This window comes from Galeopterus variegatus, unplaced genomic scaffold (assembly GCF_000696425.1).
Source record: "Galeopterus variegatus unplaced genomic scaffold, G_variegatus-3.0.2 Scaffold1442, whole genome shotgun sequence".
Classification (NCBI taxonomy): domain Eukaryota; kingdom Metazoa; phylum Chordata; class Mammalia; order Dermoptera; family Cynocephalidae; genus Galeopterus; species Galeopterus variegatus.
Genome location: NW_007727553.1, coordinates 112,942 through 132,695, shown reverse-complemented (window position 1 = coordinate 132,695; position 19,754 = coordinate 112,942). Strand labels below are relative to the sequence as shown.

The 19,754-nt window shown below is 59.1% G+C and overlaps 1 protein-coding gene across 6 annotated transcripts in view; it reads left to right on the top strand.

The window, feature by feature from the left end:
• ATP2B3 (ATPase, Ca++ transporting, plasma membrane 3) overlaps positions 1-19,754 on the top strand; it is a 48,934-nt gene that overhangs the window by 15,738 nt on the left and 13,442 nt on the right. For all 6 annotated transcript variants that reach the window (XM_008577048.1, XM_008577046.1, XM_008577044.1 and 3 more), the window contains 9 exons: positions 1,396-1,630; positions 5,740-5,919; positions 6,009-6,096; positions 6,800-6,906; positions 8,112-8,303; positions 9,800-10,013; positions 11,723-11,934; positions 13,184-13,291; positions 15,444-15,626. In XM_008577048.1, coding sequence (XP_008575270.1) covers positions 1,396-1,630; positions 5,740-5,919; positions 6,009-6,096; positions 6,800-6,906; positions 8,112-8,303; positions 9,800-10,013; positions 11,723-11,934; positions 13,184-13,291; positions 15,444-15,626 — 1,519 coding nt within the window. The remainder of the gene's footprint in view (positions 1-1,395; positions 1,631-5,739; positions 5,920-6,008; positions 6,097-6,799; positions 6,907-8,111; positions 8,304-9,799; positions 10,014-11,722; positions 11,935-13,183; positions 13,292-15,443; positions 15,627-19,754) is intronic.

Here is a 19,754-nt window from a genome sequence, read left to right as displayed (position 1 = left end):
TCCCGTTGCCGGTCCCCGGTCCGGTACGGGGGCAACACTGAGCGTTGCGATCCGTTGCCGGACACGGAAAAAAGACAAAAGACAAAAAAAAAAAAAAAAAAAAAAAGGATGTACAATTGTTTTAAAATTGTGATGAAGTTCAATTTATCTTTTGTTGTTGTTGTTGTTGTTTTAAAGATGACAGGTAAGGGGATCTTAACCCTTGACTTGGTGTTGTCAGCACCACGCTCTCCCAAGTGAGCTAACCGGCCATCCCTACATAGGGATCTGAACCTGTGGCCTTGGTGTTATCAGCACCACATTCTCCCGAGTGAGCCACAGGCCGGCCCTTTTGTTGTTGCTTTTCTGGGGTTTCCTTTCGAGGTGATGAAAGTGTTCTAAAGTTGACCATGGTGATGGTTGTACATATCAGCCTGCCCCACCTCCACACTCCCATGGCCTTGACCTCTCTTTCCCCCTTCCCCACCCACCTGGCACCTCACTCCCCTCCCCTGTTCATGAGTGGCTCTGCTCCCTGCTCTTAGCGGACCAGAGCACCAAGTGCCCCCCTGCCTGGCCGCCCCACCCAGAATGCTCTCCACCCAACCTCTGCCCAGGCACAGCCCCCCAACCCAGTGCAAAGGCCGCTCCTCCCTGAAACCATCCCTGCTGGGTTGGAGGGCCTAGCCCTCTTTCTGTGCTTCTCTTTTGATGGGCAATAGGCGACAGAGCCACCGTGGTGAAAAGCCCGATCTCTGTGGCTGGGCGCTGAGTGCCATCCTGGCTCCACTCTTTGCTGGCCATGTGAACATGAGCCATCACCCCCCTGTACCTCAGTTTCTCCCCGTAACATGGAGATAGAAGGAGTAATTATCTCCTGGGAGTGCTGTGAGAATACACGAGTGAACCCACATCCAGAGGCCCTGTGGTCCTCCTCTTCCCCACCTGACTCCTCCCAGTCCTGTCCCCACCCACGTTCCCCACCCTCACCCTGTGGAGCCTCACACCCGCCTCCTGCCTGGGGCTCTCAGCCTACACCAGCCTAGGAGTGTCCTGGGGACAAATAACCATGAACCTGGTGGCTTAAAACCACAGTAATGTATCTCCCCCAGTCCTGGGCACCAAAATTCCATGATCAAGGTGTCGGCAGGGCCAACCGCCGCCACAGCCTCCAGGGGAGAGTGCTTCCTGGCCTCTCCAGCTTCTGCTGCTGGCTGCAGTCCTCGACGTTCCTGGTCTCGCAGCTGCCTCTCTCCAGTCGTCGTCACATGGCCTCCTCCCGTGTGTGTCTCCATGTGTCCTCTCCTCTTTTTAGAAAGACACCAGTCATTGGCTAAGGTCTCACACTAACCCGGCGTGACCAGAGCTGCCTCCTCTTCCTCCCCCTGCCCCCACCTAACCCCCACCCTGCCCTAGGTGCACCAACATCTTAAACAGCAACGGTGAGCTCCGAGGCTTTCGGCCTCGGGATCGGGACGACATGGTGAAGAAAATCATCGAGCCAATGGCTTGCGATGGCCTCCGCACCATCTGCATCGCCTACCGGGACTTCCCTGCAGGCCAGGAGCCCGACTGGGACAATGAGAATGAGGTCGTGGGCGACCTCACCTGCATAGCTGTCGTGGGCATCGAGGACCCCGTGCGGCCCGAGGTAGCAATCCCCTTCTCTGTGAGCTGCCCCGGTGACTGTGAACTTGGCCAAGGTTGTCCAGACATGTGGCCAGCACCTTTCTCCACCCCAGCCTCTGCACGTGGGCTTTGCACCCCAACCTGCAAGGAGAGCCCCGCCCCTTTCCCCTTGCTTCCCAGGCGGTCACGCCGCTTCCTGCCAGAGTCGTAGGTAGAGCAGCCCTGGCTGCCCGCCAGGGTCCAGAAAGGCTGGGGAAGGAAGAAAGATGGAGGGCAGAGCCTCGGAAGCCTCCGGGGGTGCAGTGACTGCGCCCCAGATCACACCCTCCCCAGTACTCCTGACCCCTGCCACCCACATGGAGGTTCCGTCCTGCCCTCTGGAAGACCCCCCTCCTGCTCAGCCTGTGGTGAGAGAAGGTGGCAGTGAGAACCTCGACCCCTGCAGGACTGAGGGACTGGAGGGGGTGGTAAGGGAGAGGAGGAGTCGGGGTGACTGAGCGGGGAAGCCTGAAGGGGCACAGGTTTTGGGGGCAGGGTGGGTGGTTCTCGGTCAAGGGTTTGGTTGGGGCCACATGAGATTCAGGACATCCCCGTGGAGGTGTCAAATGGGCAAGTGGCTATAGGAGTGGAGCACTCTCGGCAGAGGTCCTGGCGGGTGTGCTGCTGCAACAGAGGCCAGACAGGGAGAGGGTCCTCAAAGGTCACGTAGCTGACACAAGAGCAGAGTGAGCACGGCGTTGACACTGGGAAGTCGTCGGAGACCTTGACCTCAGTCGGCTCCATGGCATGGCTGTGTTTGTTGGTCTTTGACGATGGGAGACCCTGGAGAGAGGGAGAGTCACGCAGACAGCAGGCCTAACAGGGAGGGTGCCAGGCTCGGGGCCTTCCCAATGGCACCCACCTTGTGTCAGAAACAGGGCCACCTTGACCCTGCCTACTAACCCGAAAGCACGTATTTATAGGAGCTGCCCTTGAGGGTGTGGGTGTAATTGGGGAGAAGCTTCTGGGCTCTCCTTTGGGAGATACTCCATTCAGAAGACAATGCTTGCTTCATCCAAACACTGGCCATAGGTCACCGGCAATGGAGCAGAGACGGAGTACCTTGAGCTAGGCCTGGGAGAAATGGATGGTGGCAGAGGAGGAGGAGAGAATTCCAGCAAGCAGAACAGGCCAGCAAGCCTTAGAAGGCAGAGCAGGAGGGTGCTGGCCAGGCGAGGCAGGGCCATCCCTGGGGACATGGGCTCAGGCCTTCCCATTCAGGAGCCATCCGATCCCTTCATTGCACCGGGAAGAAACTGAGGCACAGAGCAAGCTGAGTAATAAACTGGTGCTGCCCTTGCATAGACGTGGCTTGCCCCCTTTGTCCTTTGACCTTCCCCTTCTCAATGGAGCCTTTCACCCCTTGCCCACGCCCAGTGGCTGCAGGCCCCTGGGTGGCGTTCAGTGCTGCTCCCTCCTCACACTCCAGACTTTTCCACCCAGCTTGCCGGAGCTCCTGTCAGAGTGTCGGAGGGCTCAGGGCCCAGGCCATTTCTGCACCTGTCAGTAAACAGCCTGCCCACCCCCAGCCGCCTGCCGGGACGGAGGTGCCCCAGGTGTGCAGCCGCCAGAGGCCGCACAGCCCAGGCAGCTGCCAGGCTCAATTCCGCAGCCCAGGAGCCGGGCAGGCAGCCCCTCATTTCTGGCATAAATATTTGTCAGATGAGCAGAAACTCAGGTCATACATTTAAGGACGGAGGCCTTAGACATTTCTGTAGACCTGAAAGGCAGGACTGGGGTGACCAGCTGCTGGTCCCAGTGAGCCCATTTAGGCTGCAAGGCTGCAGCTGTCCAGGGCAGTGGTTCTCCTGGTCAGCACACTGCCCCTGGGGTCCCAGAGGGGGACATTACTATTTTGTAAGTGTTCATCTCAGAAAATGTCGAGCACGGGCACAAGTCGTGAGGACGACGTAATGAAGACCTGGCTTCAGTGCTGCCTGGGCAGGCCAGAAGCTCAGGCAGCGAGAGGCCACTGAGGCCTGGTGATGGGCTGTTCGCTGACCATCCAGAAACAGCCTTGACAGAAGGCCCAGGAAACAGGGACAGCTCCTTTCTGGCTTGAGAGTGGCCAAGAGCAAGTCCAGGTGGCAGATCACAGCAACAGGGCCAGGCTGGGAGGCCAGGCAGATCCCCACGGAGACCAGCCAGCCAGGTGGTGCCCTAGGAGGGAGCATGGAGGGCCCTGCACATCCTGGGCAGCCAGAGCAGGCAGGAGGGCACTTGGGCCTCGGTTAAACTTGCCAGCATGCTTGGAGGCGTGGGGTGGCTGCAAGCAGAAGAGGGCGTGAGCTCTGCCCCTTGGGGGTGGTACGGACAGGCAGGCAGCCGTGGGCAACTCCTGCAGATACCCAGCTGGCTGCTGTGCTGTTGGGCCTTGGGGAGAAGGCAGGGGGCAAGGCCATGCATCCAGGAAGAACAATCTGTCCTATGAGGGAGAGGTCGTCCTCTGGAGAGGGGTCCTTCCTGACACCTGGCTTGGGGGGCCGAGACTGGCCTGCTCCTTCGGGCCTGACCAGCAAGCCTGGAGAAGAAGCCGACCCCCACTGCACTTGAACTGGGTAGTAGCTCCCATGTGTCAGGCTCGGCATGGCCACTTGGTGGCAGCAGAGGGTGGCTTCCAGATGCTTCAGGGATGCTCACTAGAAGAGGAGTTGAATCCCTGTGGCTCATGACCTCATTATCCAGCACTGCAAGATGCTCATTATTGAGGGCTGCACGATGTCCTTCCCGGCCACTTTGCGTATTTGCTGCATGGATCATAGGGTCACTCTGTTACAACCTGAAGTGGGGGCCCCTCTCTTCTCGTCCCCACTCTCTCCCTGGCTGAGATCGCAACATGTCCCCTCCCCATGGCCTGTGGGGCCACCAGCATGCTGGGGACTCCCAGGTGAGTGTCCTTCCCTGGGGTTTCCCAGCCCCAGCCCCTACCATGTGGCTCCTGCTCCTGTGTCCACCCCACCTGTGCCCAGGCTCCCTAGGCCTGGGGACTGGGATACCCACACACTTTCGTGCACTCCACCTCGGGCTCAGCGACTGTCCCCAGGGCTTCCATGCCCAGCCCGTAGGCCCAGGCTCTCAGGGCATCATCTGCCTGACCCAGTCTCACTCCCCTCTGGGCCTGAAGAGCCACAAGCCTCTTTGTTCACTTGGGAACTGTCCTCTCCATCCCCCCATTGCTGGGACGATGCCACCACCTCCCGGCTGGTCTCCTGGCTTTCCACTCTCAACCCCCTTCAGCCTGTTCTCCACTCAGCACTAGAGGGGTCCCTCTCTCCCTTCCTCCAGAACCTAATATGATGTCTGGAGAGTGCAATGCATGCCCCATGACCGAGGCGAGGCTCCATCTGCCCTAGCGAGCGGCAAAGCCTACAGCGCCAAGGAAAAGGCCAATTCCTGAGAAAAATGTCTTAGCTTTTATATTGTAAAGAAAAACAAAGAGCCGGAAGCGAGAGAGAGAGGACCCAGAGCTTGGCTGCAAGCCACCTGACAGCCGAACCCCCTCCCTGAGGCAGGGCCACAGAGGGCCAGGCCTGCCGTGGGCTCTGCTGGCCGTCGGGAGCCCGCAGGAGGGCAGGGGCAGGAGGCCCTTCCTTGCTCTTCTCTAGAGCTCGCCGCGCTGCCAGCTGCCTGCTCACTGGGCTGGCCCTGGCTCCGCAGCTGGAAAAGGAGGTTGGCAGAGCTGGGCGATTTCTCTGATCACCCAGGTGACTTCGCCAAACACGAGCCTGATGGTGCCCCTCAACAGCACAAAACCTTCCAGTGGCCTCTCCCAGTCCTGCTAGTGCTGTCGGGGTCTGAGTCATTGCTGGTCCCCAGGGCCTGGCACAACCAGGACCCGGCATGGTGCAGGAGGCATTGGAGGAGGCTGGCTAAGGGGACCTGTCCTCTGTGGCTGGGTGCCGGTGGCAGGGCAGGCCTGCCATGGTCTGCACCTCTCTGACCTCACCCCGGCACAGAGGCCCCACCTTGGGGCCACAAGTGTGGCTTCACGGTCAGCTTGGCCAGACCTTGGGTCCTGCAGGCTTGACAGAGGACACAAAATATGTATGGCTTGCCTTGATGGCCACCCCCCACCCCTCTCGTCTCCTCCAGGTCCCCGAAGCTATCCGCAAATGCCAGCGTGCAGGCATCACGGTCCGCATGGTGACCGGGGACAACATCAACACGGCCCGGGCTATCGCGGCCAAGTGCGGCATCATCCAGCCCGGGGAGGACTTCCTGTGCCTGGAGGGGAGGGAGTTCAACCGGCGCATCCGCAACGAGAAAGGCGAGGTAGCTCCCCGCCGCCCGCCCTCCCGCAGTCCCCAGTCCCGGCTGCCCCCACCTGCCCCGCTCTGCAGCATCCGCCTGCTTCCCTCCAGATAGAGCAGGAGCGGCTGGACAAGGTGTGGCCCAAGCTGAGGGTGCTCGCCCGGTCGTCCCCCACCGACAAGCACACGCTAGTCAAAGGTGAGCAAGCTCCCCTTCCCGAGGTGCCCCCATCAGCTGCTCTCAGACGCCCAAAGCCACTCGCAGAGGGGCTCCAGGGCCTGCCTAGGCAGCCGGTTCCTCAGCTCCAGACCCGTTGCCTCTAGAGACTTGCTCTGTGCCTCCGACCAAGTCACTGGCCCTCCCTGAGCCTCAGTTTCCTCATCGGGAACAGGGACAGTAATGAAGACCCCCTCCGAGGGCTACTGGGCCAGAGCTCAGCCCTCCGCTTTCAGCACAAACCTTGCTCCTCTGCGTGAACAGGACGAGAGGGAAATGCCCAAGCAAACAGGGCCTGTAGACGCTGGGCCCCCATCGTAACAGATGGGGAAACTAAGGCCCAGGAGCAGGAGACATTTCTCCAAGTCACAAGTGCTGGGCCCCTCCCTTCTGCCAAACCACAGCACCCTGTGTCATCTCCTACCCGCTGAACAAGTGAGCAAGTCTCACCGGGGGACGAGCCGCCGGGACAGGAGGAGGGAGACGGGGACGGGCCAGTCCGACCATGGCTTGGGCACTTGATCCTGCAGGTTATGGGGAGCACAGAGGATGGGGGCACTAGGCACGGGTACAATCCCAAAGGGTTTTCAGAGCCAGCCCACCCTCCACAGTTCCCTGGGTCAGGCCACACAAGGCTGTGGTGACAGATGGCACCAGCCCTGCCCTGCCCCACTCTACGTTCCAGGGATTATCGACAGCACCACCGGCGAACAGCGGCAGGTGGTGGCCGTGACTGGGGATGGCACGAACGACGGGCCGGCCCTCAAGAAGGCGGACGTGGGCTTCGCCATGGTAAGCTGCCCGGTGCCAGCTCAGCGCAGCGCAGCACACGAGGCCTTGTGTCTCACGGACGTTAGCTTCACGCCAGAAAGTGGGAGCGAGCGTTGGGGGTGGGGTTGGAGGGCACCAGAAGGTTCTTGCTTTCACATCCTGGCCACCTGGGCCTGTGTGGGCTCTGCCAGCCAAGGGATACATGTGTGATGTGTTTAAAGGTATTTGGCGTGATGACACCTGAGGTGACAGTGGGACCCGGAAAGGGGAGCCAGGGGTGGGGGCTCGTCAGGGATGGCACCTGCCTGTCATCACCCACTCCCAGTCCACTCTAAGTGGACTCCTGTCCCCAAATGTGATTAGCAGAGTCCCCAGACAGGCTTTTCCTCTGTGCTTCTTTCCAGTCACTCATTGGAGCTAGTGCTTCCTGTAAAACCCTGACCCCACTGAGCAGGGTGGCCTGGCAGGCGATGCCCACATGGCTGGCCCTGAGCCCAGGGGAGCTGGGCTCAGCCACTGAGGGCAGAGACCTGGCCTGTCCCTCTCTCACCCTGCCTGCCAAAAAGGAGCACCCTTCACCCAGCCCGCATTCAGTCCGGTCCTCCACAGAGCCCGGAACCCAGAGACGAGACCGAGCTGAAGCCCCAGGTGCTGGGAGAGCCAAACTGAGCTTCATGGGGCTGGTGGCTCTCACGGGGCTGGGCCTAGGCCAGGCGAGAGGGCTGAGCAGCCTTGCACGACTGCAGCTGTGCTTGCACCAGGGGACTGGAGCGGCGAGGACGGGGCCCGTCCTGCAGACACCTGCCGTGTGGCAGGGGGACAGGCTCCTCACCCTGCTGAGGCGTCCTCACCCAAGACTCCCAGGCCCCTTAGATAGCAGGCTTCTCTAGGGCACCAAACATGGATGGAAGGCTGATTGGTGGCCATGTGGCAGCCACTGGGCCTTGTGTGTAAAGCCATGTTGATGGCCACATCATCAGCACCCTCAGTATTTATGACCAAAGTCCTCCTCACGGTGACATGTGACAACTTGCTGTTTGTAGCATGAGACGTATTGGATATAAACAAGTGCTGTTCTCAGCTAGGGGTGGGGGGTGGTTATTTGGAAGGAAAGAGTGGACTGGGGGAGCTAAGGAAGGGGTCCCATGGACACTGTGTGTGTGTGTGTGTGTGTGCGTGTGTGTGTCTGTGTGTGTGTGTGTGTCTGTGTCTGTGTCACCCCCCAGGGCATCGCAGGGACCGACGTGGCCAAGGAAGCCTCCGACATCATCCTGACCGATGACAATTTCACCAGCATCGTCAAGGCGGTCATGTGGGGCCGCAACGTGTATGACAGCATCTCCAAGTTTCTGCAGTTCCAGCTGACGGTCAATGTGGTGGCCGTGATTGTGGCCTTCACAGGCGCCTGCATTACTCAGGTGGGCACCAGGGGCTACTGAGCCCTGTTGAGGACAACTGGGCTCTGCCCCCCACAATGCATGGGACCTGCAGGAGGCAGCTGGCTTCCCAGGGCAGTGGCTCGGGCCGAGGCTCTCGGGCCTGAGGGCCACACTTGGAGAGTGAGTGTTTTTCCTCTGCTGCAGAATTTTTTAATTGAGATCAAGTTCACATACCAAAAAATTCACCATTTTAGTGTACACGGTTCAGTACATGTTTTTTAGCACATTCACAATGTCGCACGACCATCACCTCTGTCTGATTCCAGACGTTTTCATCAGTCCCAAAGGAAACCCCAGACCCGTTAGCAGTCACCCTCCATCCGTCTCCCACACCCCGGCACCCACCAAGCTGCTTTCCATCTATATGAATCTGCCTCTTCTGGGCACTTCATGTCAACAGGATCACACAATGTGTGGCCTTTTGTGTCCTGTGTCTCAGCACAATGTTTTCAAGGTCTGTTCACATTGTAACGTGGGTCCGCATGTCATTCCTTTCCGTGGCTGATGAGTGTCCCATTGCAAGAATGTGCCCAGTTTGTTTATCCGCCATCAGCTGGCGCACCTCCCGTCGCCTCCTCTTTGGGATATTGCGGATGGTGCTGCCGGGAACGTCCCCGCGCCGGCTTCTGCGGGGATGCGCGTCTTCCGTTCTCCTAAGTCTAGACCCAGGAGCGGGGTGTCTGGGTCAACACGGGGACTCTGGCCTTTGCCCTGGGCGGGGGCTTCTCCCTTTCCTCAATAGTCCCCTTCTTCCCGCTGGTGACTGTCCAGAATTTATTCATCCGCCCTTAGAGAGGGTCGAGTTCATGGTGGACAAGTAGTTGAATTCCGTGCTGATCAACTCGGTCCTTTAAAAGATTCTTTTTTAATCGAGCTAAAATTCACTTACGATAGACTTCATAATAACCTTTTTAGGTGTACAATTCAGTGACTTTCAGTACATTCACGCTGCTGTGCAACTATCACTTCTATCTACTTCTAGAACATTCTTATCACCCCAGAAAGACACCCTGTCCCCATTAGCCGTCACTGTCTGCTCCGTCTTCCCCCAGCCCCTGCCCGCCACTCGCCCCTTGCTCCCTGTGCAGTTGTCACTTGTGTGTCTGGCTTCTGTGAGGCAGATTTTTAAGCAACAGCTGAGAGGTGAGAAGGAAGGTCCAGCTCAGAGTTGCTGCCCCCTCCTGGCCCCGGGCTGTCCCAAATGGCGGCCCTCACTGCCAGGCTGTTTGCAGTCTGGGGTGACTGACGGGGGTCCTCCCCTCCCGCTAAGGACTTCAACCACACCTTCCAGACCAGTGTCACCAGGTGGGGGAAGAAGGGAGGTGGACATCTGAGAGCCCAGTGAAAAAGCCCCGCTAGCCTAGAGACAGCCTAGGGATGGAGATGTCACGTCGTTATGGGAATGAACTTCTGGTGACACTGACCCCCCCGGAATTTCCTCCGGCCCGTGGAAGGTGACTGCCTCCCTTCTGCAGGACTCTCCTCTCAAAGCCGTGCAGATGTTGTGGGTGAACCTGATCATGGATACGTTTGCCTCTCTGGCCCTGGCGACCGAGCCGCCCACAGAGTCGCTGCTGCTGCGGAAGCCATACGGCCGGGACAAGCCCCTCATCTCCCGCACCATGATGAAGAACATCCTGGGCCACGCCGTCTACCAGCTCACCGTCATCTTCACCCTGCTCTTTGTCGGTAGGTTGGCCCCAGCACACAGGAGGCCTTTGGGCGCTGTTGCTGTCCCCTGGGGTCCAGACCCTGTCTGGCACACGTCTGTCCCTACCCCTGAGCCCAGCATAGGGTGGGACCCAGCAGTTGCTGGCCGAATGCTGAACGAGAAGGAACGGATGGGCGAGGCGTGCCCCCCTGGCCCAGCCTGCCCCACACCCTCGGCCCTCACCTCCCTGCCAGGCCCCCACTACATGTGCCCCACCCGGGGTCACAGGGACTGATGTGGTGAAGGAGGATGGCCACTGACACCGGGAGCCCCTAACTCCTTCCAAGGCCCTGCCTCTCCTCCCAGGCCCCTGAGTAGCTGTGAAACAGCCCCAGTGTCCCAGCGTCTTGGCCACTGCTCTGTAGAGTAGGCAAAGTGGCTCATCCTCTGCCCCCACCCAGAGCGGCCATGGGAGCCTTGGGAATAGAGTAGGTCCCAGACCAGTCACCCACTTAGCCATAGCTGTTACTCCAGGGGACGATGACCAGGGTGCTCGGCTTGAAGTTGTGGGAGGACGAAGGGCAGCAGAGAAAGGGGAGCGGAGGCGGGGGGGACCTGCAGTCAGGCCTGGGGTGGCCAGGGGATCGGGATGCAGGAAGAGGGTGTGCGGCAGGGGCGGAGCCCAGACTGCTGGGATGAGGACACTCTGCAAGAAAAATGCAGAGCCCCAGGCCACTGGCCACTGGCCGTATGGACCGACATGGAGGGTACACTCCTGCAGAACTGAATCCTGCAGGGCCATGGCTCCTTATTGGAAGCCTCTCGCCTCTGCCAGCACTGGTGACAGCTTTCCTGGACGGTGCTTCTGCGTCCTGCACAGGCTCCATTTACCACAATTCCTTCACTCACAGCCAGGGCTTGGTTTGTGGGTTGTTCAGTTGGTGGCCTGTCTCCCCTATGCCGGGGGTGCTCTCCAGGTGCCTGGTGATCCTCGACCGTGTGGTTCCATATCCACGTGAGGCTCTTAGAAAGGGCTGGAAGCTGTGTCGGGTGGCCCGAGTCACCCATCACTGTCCTGCAGTGCCTAGTGAGACTCGGCTTTCAGGCTACGTTCCAGCGTGAGCTGGGGAGCAAATTGGAAACTTGGTGTGCAGGGACAGCATTTGCTGAGGGGCAGGACTCGCAGTGTCAGTAGCTGGGGGTCCTCTGGGAGAACCTTTCTCTGATTTCTTGGGAGCTGAAGCCTTCGATCGCCTGCTGAGGGCCTAGGCCGGCTGGCTTCCCAGTCCTAGGAGCCGGGCAGAGGAGGGGCTAGGCCCTCCGTGCACCCAGCAGCCATCTGATCCTCCCCAACCCACCCCAGCTCAATCCAAGGCGCACATGCCAAGAGATGCACCAAGGTCTGAGAAAAATAAGGACATCTCTTCTTAACTCCTTCCTTCCTGCCCTCAGAGTTCCGGTGCCTGCACCCCCAGGTCCAGTTCTCAGTCTGGTGGGGTCTCAGGATTCTGGTTGAGCCCTGGTCTGGCTGCCTTGGGCCTTGGCTACGAGTTCGAATTTGTCACCCTGTGGGATAAGAGACTCATGTCAGGAGCTACGCACTGCTATCTCACTCCTGAGTGGTGTGGCCCTGGTCTCCCACTGAGACACTGTGGGGAATGTCGGCCAGCACTGATCTGGCGAGTCCAGCCAGGGGGCTGTGTCCCACTCAGGGCCCCGCCCCCTCACACGCGCCCTGGGCTTGCAGGGGAGCTCTTCTTCGACATCGACAGTGGCAGGAACGCGCCCCTGCACTCGCCGCCCTCGGAGCACTATACCATCATCTTCAACACGTTCGTCATGATGCAGCTCTTCAACGAGATCAATGCCCGCAAGATCCACGGTGAGCGCAATGTCTTCGACGGCATCTTCGGCAACCCCATCTTCTGCACCATCGTGCTGGGCACCTTCGGCATTCAGGTAGGCGGGCGGGTCCCAGGTAGCCCTGGTCACCGTGCCCTCTGTGCATCTCAGAGCAGGCCTGTTTATGTTCCTGACATGTCCGGGCTTGCCCTGGGTTAGCTGCTGGCTTCCAGAGGGCTTCTGTAAGCCACCATCAGTCCTCCCCGGCTCCCGCTGGATCTGCCATTCCCATTTCTAGCAGTTAGTTCCTAGGTGTGAGAGCACCGTAACTCTAGAAGGTTCTTTTGGAGATGCCCTCAGTGCCGTGGACAGGCTAGTTGGCTCAGCTCTCCAGAACAGGCTGCGTACTCTAAAATACAGTGTGACAGAGCTGGCTGGTTAGCTAAGGTGGTTAGAGCACAGTGTTATAACAGCAAGGTCAAGAGTTCTGATCCCCACACCAACCAACCACCAAAATAAATAAATTAAATTAAATTAAAAACAGTGTCTCAGTAGAAAATTTGAGGGATAGTAAGGCCACTAGATCAGGAGATGACTGCCATTGAAAGACAGTTTATTCCTCACAGATCCAAGAGGAGGGAGCACGCCCAGCAGGCAGACGGAGACGGGGCGCTGTGGGCTGGAGCCTTCATGGTGCTTTCCTCAGGAAGGAATGGGCAAGGCAGGGTAGGCAGGCTTAGAATTGGCTAGGGCGTGGGGGCTGTCCCTGATTGCCTGGAACCTGGCCCCGGGTGACTATAGCAGGGGGATAGTGGCCTGGAGTGTAAGAGCCCACTAGAGGAGGTGGTCGGGGTGCGGAGTCTGATTGGTTGGTGTGCATTTGGAAAGCTTGTTTCTGGGAAGAGGTGTCCTCCCAAGGAGGAGGTAGGAGGTGACGAGAGAGACAGGAGGCTGAGGCAGGTGACTCGGGCATGTTATGGGGGCATGTTATGGGCCATGCAGAACAAGGCGTGTCTGGCACATGCATGCAGTGCGAGTGTTAAAGCTTTAAGTTTGCAGCAGCTGGAAACATGGTCAATGCAGCTGAACCACCCCTGGGGAGGTGGTGCCAGCCAAGCGAGGCTGCCCGCCATCTGTGATGGTACCCTCGGCCTTGCACTTGCTGAGGGAGAAGTGAAGGGAAGAAGCCCAGAGAAAGGACGGCCGGGCCCTCTCCCCGGGAGCATCCCACCTGCCCGGGGGATCCAGCAGCCCCCCGACTCTGACTGGGATGGGCTGGAAGGCAGGGCAGGCCCGAGGGCTGCAGGATGAGGGGCGGCGCTGGGGACTGCTGTGGCACCCACCCCTCTCCCACCATCTTCTGCAGATCGTCATCGTTCAGTTCGGCGGAAAGCCCTTCAGCTGCTCCCCGCTGTCCACGGAACAGTGGCTCTGGTGCCTGTTTGTTGGTGTTGGGGAGCTGGTCTGGGGACAGGTAAGTGTCTGGTCAGCCCTGCAGACGGCACAGGTGATGAGCAAGATGCCAGGGAATCACGGCAAGCCCGGGACCCCTGCTGCCCCAACTCCCTTCCCAGAGCCTCAGAGCCTGCACCATAGCTGGGATGTCACGGGGCCCAGGAAAACCCGCTGCTCCTCTTTTCATGATAGGAGCAAAAAATGGCCCCTTAAAACTGGGTGGCTTCAGAAATCCCCACATATGTGAAATTAAACAGCACCCTGCTAAAGAATCTGTGGGGCAAGACTCAAGAGAAGATAGGAAATATTTTTGACCTGAGGGAAAGTGCCAGAACAATGTATCAAGACCTCTGGTGCAGGGGGAAGTTTACAGGACCCGATCATTAGGTCAGAAAGAAACAGCCTGGTGGCTGGAGCTGGTCAGAACACAGGCACACACAGAGCCAGCCCAGACCACACGCACACAAGAGGCCTCTGAAAGCATTTCTCTGCAGTTCTAGAACATTGGCAGAGGAAGGTGAGTCTAGGATCAGCTCAGGCTGCCATAACAAAACACACGGACTGGGTGGCTTAAAAAGCACACATACTTCCCCACAGTTCTGGGGGCTGGAAGTCCAGGATCAGGGTGGCGGTGGGGTCGGTTTCTGGTGAGGGCCCCTTCCCAGCTTGTCGATGGCGTCTTCTCGCTGTGTGCTCTGCAGTGTCCTTTCGGAGGGTGCTAATTCAGTGGGACCAGGGCCCCACCATGATGACCCCATTTCACCTCGATTACTTCCTTACTGCAGATACAGCCACGCTGCGGGTTAGGGCTTCAACATACGAACTTGGGGGGAGACACAATTCAGTCCATAGCAATCTGGGTTTTGTTTCTTGAGCCGCTGGTGTCCCCCTGAGCCGGCCACAGGGGCAGCTACTCCTGCCGCACATGCCAACTCTCTTGCTGGGCCCCAGCATCAGTGTCCTCGGGGACAGCCCACCCAGTACTCATGTCATTATCAGAACTCTCCCAGTCGCACTTGGACCGGGCTGCCGCGTGGAGTCCACTCACCTCCCGCGGCATAGGCTCTAACCACGGCCGGCCTTGCCCGCACTGAGGGGTCCTTTTAGTTTTTTTAACTTTTTTCATCTACAAAAACAAAACACGTTTGTGTGGAAAAAATGCAATAGAAGGGAAGCTCTGGGAGCAAGTCCTCCAGCCCCTCCTGGCCACATTCACCAAAGACTCGCTCAGACACAAGACTGACAGGACAATCTGGGCAGGCTGAGACGTGTCAATCCGTTTTCCTCCACCCAGATCCACCCAGATCATCCTGTCTTGTTCTGGAATTCCAGATGCCTTTCCTTCATCCCTTTCCGCGGCTTCCCCTGCGTCCTTCTAGACTGCCGCCCTAGCCCTCCCTTCCCCCTTGTCGCCTCTCCCTCCTGTCCCAGCCCCCAGGGTAAGGCCCTTCTCTAGGAGAGACCAGGCGGGAGCTTCCACTTTCCCTGGGGAACATATTGCCTCCCCTAGGGCTTTCCTGGGGGCCGGTCACATGGACAGGCAGTGTCCACGTGGCCAGCCTCAGCCTCCAGCCCCTCTGGAGGTCGAGCTGATACTTCACGGCCCAAGCCCCGCACTCCATGAATCACACTGTTAGCATAGCCGCCCATAAACAACACTCCCCTCAGGCAGAATGTTCCAGGGGCTCAGAGGTCCCCTCCCAGGAGCTGGGGCAGGGGCCACCCCTGTCTTTACTGTTCTGGCTCTCCCTGACCTTTGACTAGATGGGGCTCCATGGAGGAGGCACGGGCCCCGTGCCCGGGAGCCCCCGGCCCCACCACTGCCCACTCCTGGAAGTGCTGCTCAGCCCCCAGGAGCCCCCGGCCACCTCAGCGGCTGCTCTCGCTTCACCCCCCTTGTTGAGACATGGAAACCAGCACCCTTCAGACGAAGGAGGCTGGCGTCTCTGGCTGGAGAGCAGAACGTGGCACCAGGCAGGGGAGCCAGTGCACGTAGCCTTGGGGTCCAGGAAAAGGTGCCCGTCCCCAAGTCTGCCCACAGCAAAGAGGAAACAATGCACCAGCCTCAGTCTGCGTTGGAGGGCAGCTGGGGAGCGGGGGTCCCTTCCTGACCCCGGTCCTGCTCTCATGGCCACTTCCGCTTGCTGTCCCTTGGCTATGACTCCCCACAGGTCATCGCCACCATCCCCACCAGCCAGCTCAAGTGCCTGAAGGAAGCAGGGCACGGGCCTGGGAAGGACGACATGGCCGACGAGGAGCTGGCCGAGGGGGAGGAGGAGATCGACCACGCCGAGCGCGAGCTCCGCCGGGGCCAGGTCCTCTGGTTCCGGGGCCTCAATCGCATCCAGACGCAGGTAAGCCGCCGCCACCGCCGCCGCACGGTCCCTTGGGGAGACAGCGGGTGCCCTGCACCCGGGGCCAACAGGGAGACACTGCGGCCTTGCTACCAAAATCCCCAAAGCAGTCACTAGTCTCCCCTTGTCATCTCCGGGCATGCCTGCCAGTGGCTGTGGCACTGAGATCTCCTGCCCCTGACACCTCCCTCAGAGCCCAGGTCCCCCCCAGCAGGCACGGACCAGCGCCGTCCGCATAACTGCTGGGCTCGCCTTACTTGGTGGGAATGGCCCCAGGTCATGAGCAGGTGACATTCTTGGGAAGAGATGCCCATTTCAAGTAGGTTTTGGTGAGCTCGGTGTTCATGGGATTATACTGTAAATACCATGGAAAGAGTTAATTTGGGAAGTGGACTCTGGCCACTGAGCTGCTTCTTTCCGTTCATCCGAATGTCTGACACCAGGGCTGGCCAAGGCTGTCCGCTACAGTCGTCTATAAAGTCAGACGGCTTCACAGGAGCTGCCTGCTCTCTGTCCCATCCCTTCCTCAGCAACCTTCCTGCCAGAATGTTCCATACTCGCTGTCTCGCCACATCCTTCCCATGTACTCTCTTGAGATCCTGCTGTGGCCTAGCCTCTGCCACCACCCCCAGAAACGGTCCTTGCCAAGGCCACCTTCTGGCTCCTGGGGCTGGGGGGTCCCTGGTTCCTCCTGCCTGGCCTGTCAAGGGCCCTCCCACCCTGCAGCCCTTCGTTCGGCTTCTCCTCAGCCCTGCCTGCCCGGCCCCATGGGTGCCGGTCTCGTACCGGCACATTCCCCACGGCCCCCCTCCCCAGCACCCCTCACGCGCCACCTCCTCCTCCAGGAAGGCCCAGTCCCCCTTCTCTCGGGTGATGCTCTGATTCAGGGCCCCCAGTCCCACTGGCCCTGACATAGGTCCAATTGCTTCTCCTCCCTGCGGTCCTTCCAGAGTAAAGGACACCACCATGCACCGTGTAAGCCACCAGCAGCAGCTGAGGCAGGACCGCCCAGCCAGGCCCCCCGGGAGTCTGTCCAGGCAGCTTTCTGGAGCAGGACCTGAGGCCACACCCCTCTGCAGTGTCTGCCTCCAGACTGTCTGTCCCGCACCACCAGGGGCTGTCTTCAGTGCCCTGGGTCTGGCGTGTCCTCCCAGTGGCCTCGTGGGGCCCGGCCTCCCATCTGCTCTGCTTGCCTCTGCTCGGCTGGCCCTCCTAGGCCGCCCTCTGCACCAGGGCCTGTGCAGCCTCTCTCCACTGTCCTAAGGATGAAGTCCAGGCTCCTGACCATGGCCTTCAAGCCTCTGCCTCTTGGCGTGACCTCACCACTGCCCAAAGCCCTATACCCCTGGCTGCCTTTCCAAGTGTGTGCTCTGCTCGCCCAGGCCGCTGCACCTCCACGCTTGCTGCTCTAAGTGAAGGCATTTTGTAACCTGCTACCTCCCCTGTGTCCCCTTGGGGCCCCCTCCTCATGCTGCAAAAGCCCACTCAAAGGCCACCAGCCTTGGAAAGCCTCCTCAAACATCACTCAGTTCTGCCACCATGGGCCATCAGTGCTCCCAGCCCAGAGCACTAGAGTCTAGGCATATCAGAATGCCCTGGGGGACTTTCCAGAACTGCAGAGTCTCAGGCCCAGCCCCACAGACCAGGATCCTGCAGGATGGGTGAAGTGGCACCAAAGAACTCCATGTTTAAGGAGCTCCCCAGGGTTTCCAGCGGCTTCTCCAGCTGAGAACCAGGAAACTGGGCTGGTGCCAGAAGAACCTGACCCAGTGTGGCCAGGGAAGTCTGTCTTAGGTCGGGACTCTGAGCAGCGTTAGCTCAGCCCTGGCCTGGCCGGATCACAGAGAGAGCCAGACGGCTTAAGTCTTTCGTCCCAAGTGGGGGCGCCCGGGACAGGTTGGGGCATAGCACAGGCCATGTCTTCTTGTTCCCCGCAATAAACATTCATGTGCTAAAGTCAAAACACGCCTCCCAAGGCTCTCCTGGCCACCCAACTGTGCCTTCTACAAGACTGTGCCTGTGAGGCCGTGCCCCTGCCCCGCCCCTGTTCTGGCTCTGGTCTGTTGTCCCCTGTTCTGCTGCAGAGCCCAGAGTTGGCCCGAGCCTTGGGGGGAGGGCACAGCAGGACCTTGCTCCTCAGCAACTCATTTCAGTTCCATCAATGCAACCTAAGACAGCAGCCCCACCCTGATCTGAGGTGTCAGTGTGTCTTGGGTCTTCCGTGTGCCCATGGGCTCTTGGACCTGCCACTGCAGCTTGGCTAGTAGAAGTGGGTCCCATCATTTCGGGTCTTGGAGTTTGGGGTCATTCCACCTGTTGGTGCCTATGTAGACACTGACAGGTCAGGTCCCTGCTTTATGCACGAGGAAATGGAGCCCAGAGGGAAGGGACTTGCTCCGTGTCACACAGTGACAGCGAGGACCAGCCAGGCTCATGTCTCCCATGCCTGGCCCAGAGCACAGGCCTTTCCCCTCAAAAAGCCGCTTTGATTCCTCTATGGGATCCTGACCCGTGCGGCTTTTGAGCTTGACTTTGTCGTGTCGAATTCACCATGCTTCTCAAGAATGCTGAACCAATCGTTATTTTATCTCAACTTTTTAAGAGTGTCTGCTCTGTGTGACTCAAAATACCTTCTTGAAAAACAGAAATAAAGCCTGGAAGAAGCCCTCAGGCTGTGTGTATGCCCCAAGCCAAGACAAACCTTTTCCAGGCAGCCAGCCCCAGATTTCTGGACTTCGTGAGCCACAAACTATCTCCCCAGATTTCGGAGGCCAGCACAGCTTTTTATGTAGCTAAGTGAAGGCATTTTGTAACCTGCTACCTGCTCTCACCCTCGTTTCATGCTAACGTATCCACGCAGCACACGGATAGGGTGTCACTCCAGAATAAAAGAGCGTCCTTCGAACCCAGAACCTGTAGCTTTATTAAGTGCTCATGACTTGGCCTTCCTGTTTTGCATTCCGTTATAAGCCAGTGAGAAACTTCCCCAGCGACTGGGCCTTATTCCTGGCCCAGCATTTGGTCTTGGGTGAGGGGTGGTGATGATGGAGGAATTGTCACTGATATGGTTGTCCCGTCAGGACACCAGGTGGAGCCAGGTGAGGCCAATGCAAACCGGAAGCAGGAAAGTCTTTCTCACCCTCATCACCTTGGCCACAGCAAGAGTCCTCCCTTGAGAGAGACCTGTCTCCACACGCTTAGAAACGTCTAAAGCTACAGGGGAGATGCCCCAAGAGACTGTGACGCTGACATGCTGGGCGTGTGCCTGCTCACGTGTGTGCTCAGTCCGCGTCCCCACCGGCCCCTTCTTGTGAATAAGCAGGTGTGCTGGGCACACGGGACCGAGCAGTTTGGGGGGAAGGATGGTGAATCTTTTCCGCGCATCTTCATTTGGGCTGGCGTGGGGGAGTCTGAACACCCACACTGCCTTCCTCCAAGAAGCCCTGGCCCACGCCAGACACCCGGCTGAGCCTGGCGGCCACCACGTAGCCACTACAGGGCTTGGGGTGGGGAGCAGCTAGCGAGTGGGCTTCGGGCTCCAGAAATGCATGCTGGCTTCGCTGCTCACATCATCCAGTGAACCACATGGCACTTTCCAGAAATCAGATCAACCCTCTAAGGCCAAAGATCCCCCATCCCCGACTGAGGTCATTTGCAAAGAGGGAGCCAGAAGTGTGCACCCCCCAGAGTGTAGACATGGTCTCCTGATGGGGGGACACTCAATGTGGCCACTGGGCCGCAGTTCCTTGGGACCCCACTGCCTGTGCATCATCTGTCCCCAGGCTCCTGCACGATAGACAGAAGTCTCCATCTAGTCAAAAGCAGAGTGAGGAATTTCAGAGATGCGGGGTCAGGGGATCCCAGCAGGTTCATCCACAGGCCTTCCAACCTCCAGGAGACGTAAAGAGCGGGGCCGATCCTTCCAGCCTCTCTGCCCGCCTCCCCTCCGTGCCCCCACCCAGTTACTTGGATGAGTGGCGGAAGTGGAGTGACAGCCACCCCTTCCACTGGAGCAGGGCAGGCGCACCTAGGGAGAAGCAGTAGATCCCCCCTGCTTAGGACAGTGACTCCCCACGGGCCCGGGGGAGGGCCCTGTCCCCGAGCTATTGAGGAATGCAGCCATGGGGA